The following is a 3,079-nucleotide window of genomic DNA, read 5'->3' on the forward strand; positions in this document are numbered from 1 at the left end:
CGTTGTTTTATTCACCCTGATAAAGACGACTTGTTCAGGACCATAATTTTGTATTCGATTAATTGCCTGTTGGATTGTAAAGCAAACTATACCTGGTAGCCACATTATATAAACACATCCAGCAGGTTGGAGCCCCCCAACAACCACAATATTACGCCCAACCTAATCTTGCCAACCAACATTATCAACCACAACAATATCAAGGTTAGTATGAACGTCGTGTTTCTGCTTATCAAGGCGTTGTATATTAAATTATGCATCCATTTTAGCATATGTATAAATATAGATAATGCTACAAATCCTGTGCTTGTTCATCAAGAAGGTTTCTAGTTTTACAACCCTTAGTGCCCAGTTTACTTATATTTAGTTCAAAATTATACGAGCCTTGTCGCAAACATTAGCAAATGACCCCAATTTGGATAACATTCATTGTACCTTTAGTTGCAGCCCCGAACTACACCAACCAACCGTTTCCCCAACCCTCTGCCCAACCTGCTTTCCGTACACAAGAAGTGGCAGAACCTCAACAACCCGAAACTCCCCAGCAATAAGCAGATATTAAGATATCTATGTTGTGTATATATATGATGTCTGAAGATACAGATATCTCATAAACTCGGGTTTAAAAAACAAGTTTCTTTCAAAAAAAAATGTTTTTTATCTTATAAACTTGGTCAAAGAAACAGATTTTTCACAAAAATACGAATGTTTTATTTAAAATCTGCATAATACGCTTCATTATCATTGTTGTGTATCTACTAACATGGTTATGATGTCTGTACATGGGTTGATATGTGATTGGATAGTTGTTGATAGAAATCATCGACACCATCGTAACCTGCAGTAAATAAATTTGTTTAATAAACGTGAGTTGGTTGGGATGATGGTTGCAGATGTAATCGTGGGTTCAAGGTTCGCCGTTATTGTGAATAAGATTGTCAGCCATACAGAAAAACAATCATCCACAAAGTTACATACATGGGAACTGGTAAGCGGGCACGAGGTTTATGAAACAGAACACCAGTGTTTGCCGTCCCAAAAATAAGCCAACACAGTTAAATTAACCAACCTGGAAAAACATTGATATCAATAATATAATGTTTCCCCGTCGTTCCACACACAATGATATCCGCACCATATAAGGTCATGTTGATTTCTTGGTTAAAGTTTTGAACAAGTTTGTTGACGAGATCTTCATTTATCTCACGTGGGGGGATGTCCCCATCTTCAAGCTACAATTAGCATGGTGTGGTAATGTATATACTAATATGTAAACATATAGTGTAGTACATAATGAAGTTTCATATTTTTATAGTTTATTTTCCAAGCTTATCATTGTTTAGAAACCATGATGTTTATTGGTGGATGCTGCTTGTGGCATATTAGATGAAGCGTTTGGTTTGACCAAATATTGATGTTCATCAGTGATAATAATCAAACACATCTATCTTAACTCACAGTACTAAGTTTGGAGGGAGCTGAATCACAACTTGAAATATGATGTGAGTTGAAGAAAATGGTTGGGTGGTTTGACCACCGGGTGTCACTGAAGTTGCGTAACGAAGGTCGTTTCATTATGTGGTAACGAGTGCCCACCACAAATATCTGGGGGGGTTATATCTTTGTAACTTAGTATAAAACCATTTATTTACAATTTAATGGATTTTAACATAAAATAACTTTAATAGAGTAACTAAACACACAGAAAATTAATAAATTGGATTTTCTGGTATATAGTTTTCCAGGTAGCAAATGAAACATCGGTTCAAAATTAAGGTTTAAAAACTAGAAGAGTCAATATATATAGCAGTCGAATAAACTTAAATAATGTCAACAGAAATATAATATCCTCACTTTATAAAGCAACGCTCCATGATCTATGAACGTTTGAACCACGCACGGAGGGTTGACGTCGCTTAAACCATCCTCGTTGAATATTATTGACATCTGGTAATATAATGTTTAATAAAATATAGATAACAAATGATAAACATGAACGAATACAACAGTAGAGCCATAATGTGAAATACAAACATAATTATCATTGGTTTCAAATGTTTTCCCCGCACTATTAAACATAGTGGGTTTAATGTCATTTTACTGTGGATTCTCTTCATTGTTTTATAACAATTTAATCTTCATTATCGAAGAGATAAAACATAATGTTAAATATAATTACCTCGTGCGATTCCACTCCATGTGCTATATTCCGCTTACAAACTGTCAACATTTAATAAACAATGTTTACAATTCAATAACGTTTAAATTTAATAATGTTATATGTTTTGTTTGTATTTCATTACCAATAAAAATATGCCAAAGCTAAGTGGTTACCAATAAATGTCGCTGCCACCATTGTGTGCTTATGTGTCCTTGGGCAAGACACTTAACGACAATTGATCCAACCCAGTGGTCACTAATGGGTTGTCCAAATTGCAGCCATACAGAAAAGCATTTTTCTACAAAATTACATACGTGGTAACTTGTAAGCTGACACGAGGTGTATGAAACAAAACACCCGTGTTATAACGACTGTTGTTGCCCCACCATACGAGGATAAATAAGTTACTTTTATTCAAATACTTTCCACTCAGTGCAGTAATTACCATCAAAGTAACTTAACTCACCAAAAGGATACTTAACGTTGGCCGAACGAATTTGTTGTTTAAGTTCTTCATGGTTTGTAGAAGTTAGTAAAGTAAAGGTTGGGGAATGTATCAAACTTTCTGTGGGAGGTTTGTGTTAATATACAATAAGTGTACGGCAAGGCTTGGCCTTGATATAGAACTACAGTATACAACAGCAACATGCATGTGTTATACATATGATGTCCTTTTTTAAATTCGCAAGGGTAAGATTATCGATTATATAACGCAGCAAATATTGTTAATTTAATACCAAGTGGAATAATAAAATAGAATAAAAGCATGAACCATCTTACCCCACCCCCATAAACCATCTTACCCCACCACCATGAGCCATCTTACCCCACCACCATGAGCCATCTTACCCCACCCCCATAAACCATCTTACCCCACCCCCATAAACCATCTTACCCCATCCCCATGAGCCATCTTAC

At 35.4% G+C, this 3,079-nt stretch overlaps 1 protein-coding gene across 1 annotated transcript in view; it reads right to left on the minus strand.

Moving 5' to 3' along the window:
- Positions 1 to 693: 693 nt before the first annotated feature.
- Positions 694 to 3,079, minus strand: part of LOC100181853 (inositol-tetrakisphosphate 1-kinase-like) — a 3,427-nt gene continuing 1,041 nt past the window's right edge. The window contains exons 5-10 of the mRNA XM_002120572.5: positions 2,628 to 2,739; positions 2,180 to 2,220; positions 1,855 to 1,947; positions 1,459 to 1,605; positions 1,070 to 1,232; positions 694 to 838 (exon numbers count right to left, since the gene is read on the minus strand). Of these exons, the coding sequence (XP_002120608.3) occupies positions 768 to 838; positions 1,070 to 1,232; positions 1,459 to 1,605; positions 1,855 to 1,947; positions 2,180 to 2,220; positions 2,628 to 2,739 (627 nt within the window). The 3' untranslated portion in view covers positions 694 to 767. The remainder of the gene's footprint in view (positions 839 to 1,069; positions 1,233 to 1,458; positions 1,606 to 1,854; positions 1,948 to 2,179; positions 2,221 to 2,627; positions 2,740 to 3,079) is intronic.

Source organism: Ciona intestinalis, unplaced genomic scaffold (assembly GCF_000224145.3).
Source record: "Ciona intestinalis unplaced genomic scaffold, KH HT000024.2, whole genome shotgun sequence".
In the NCBI taxonomy this organism is placed as follows: domain Eukaryota; kingdom Metazoa; phylum Chordata; class Ascidiacea; order Phlebobranchia; family Cionidae; genus Ciona; species Ciona intestinalis.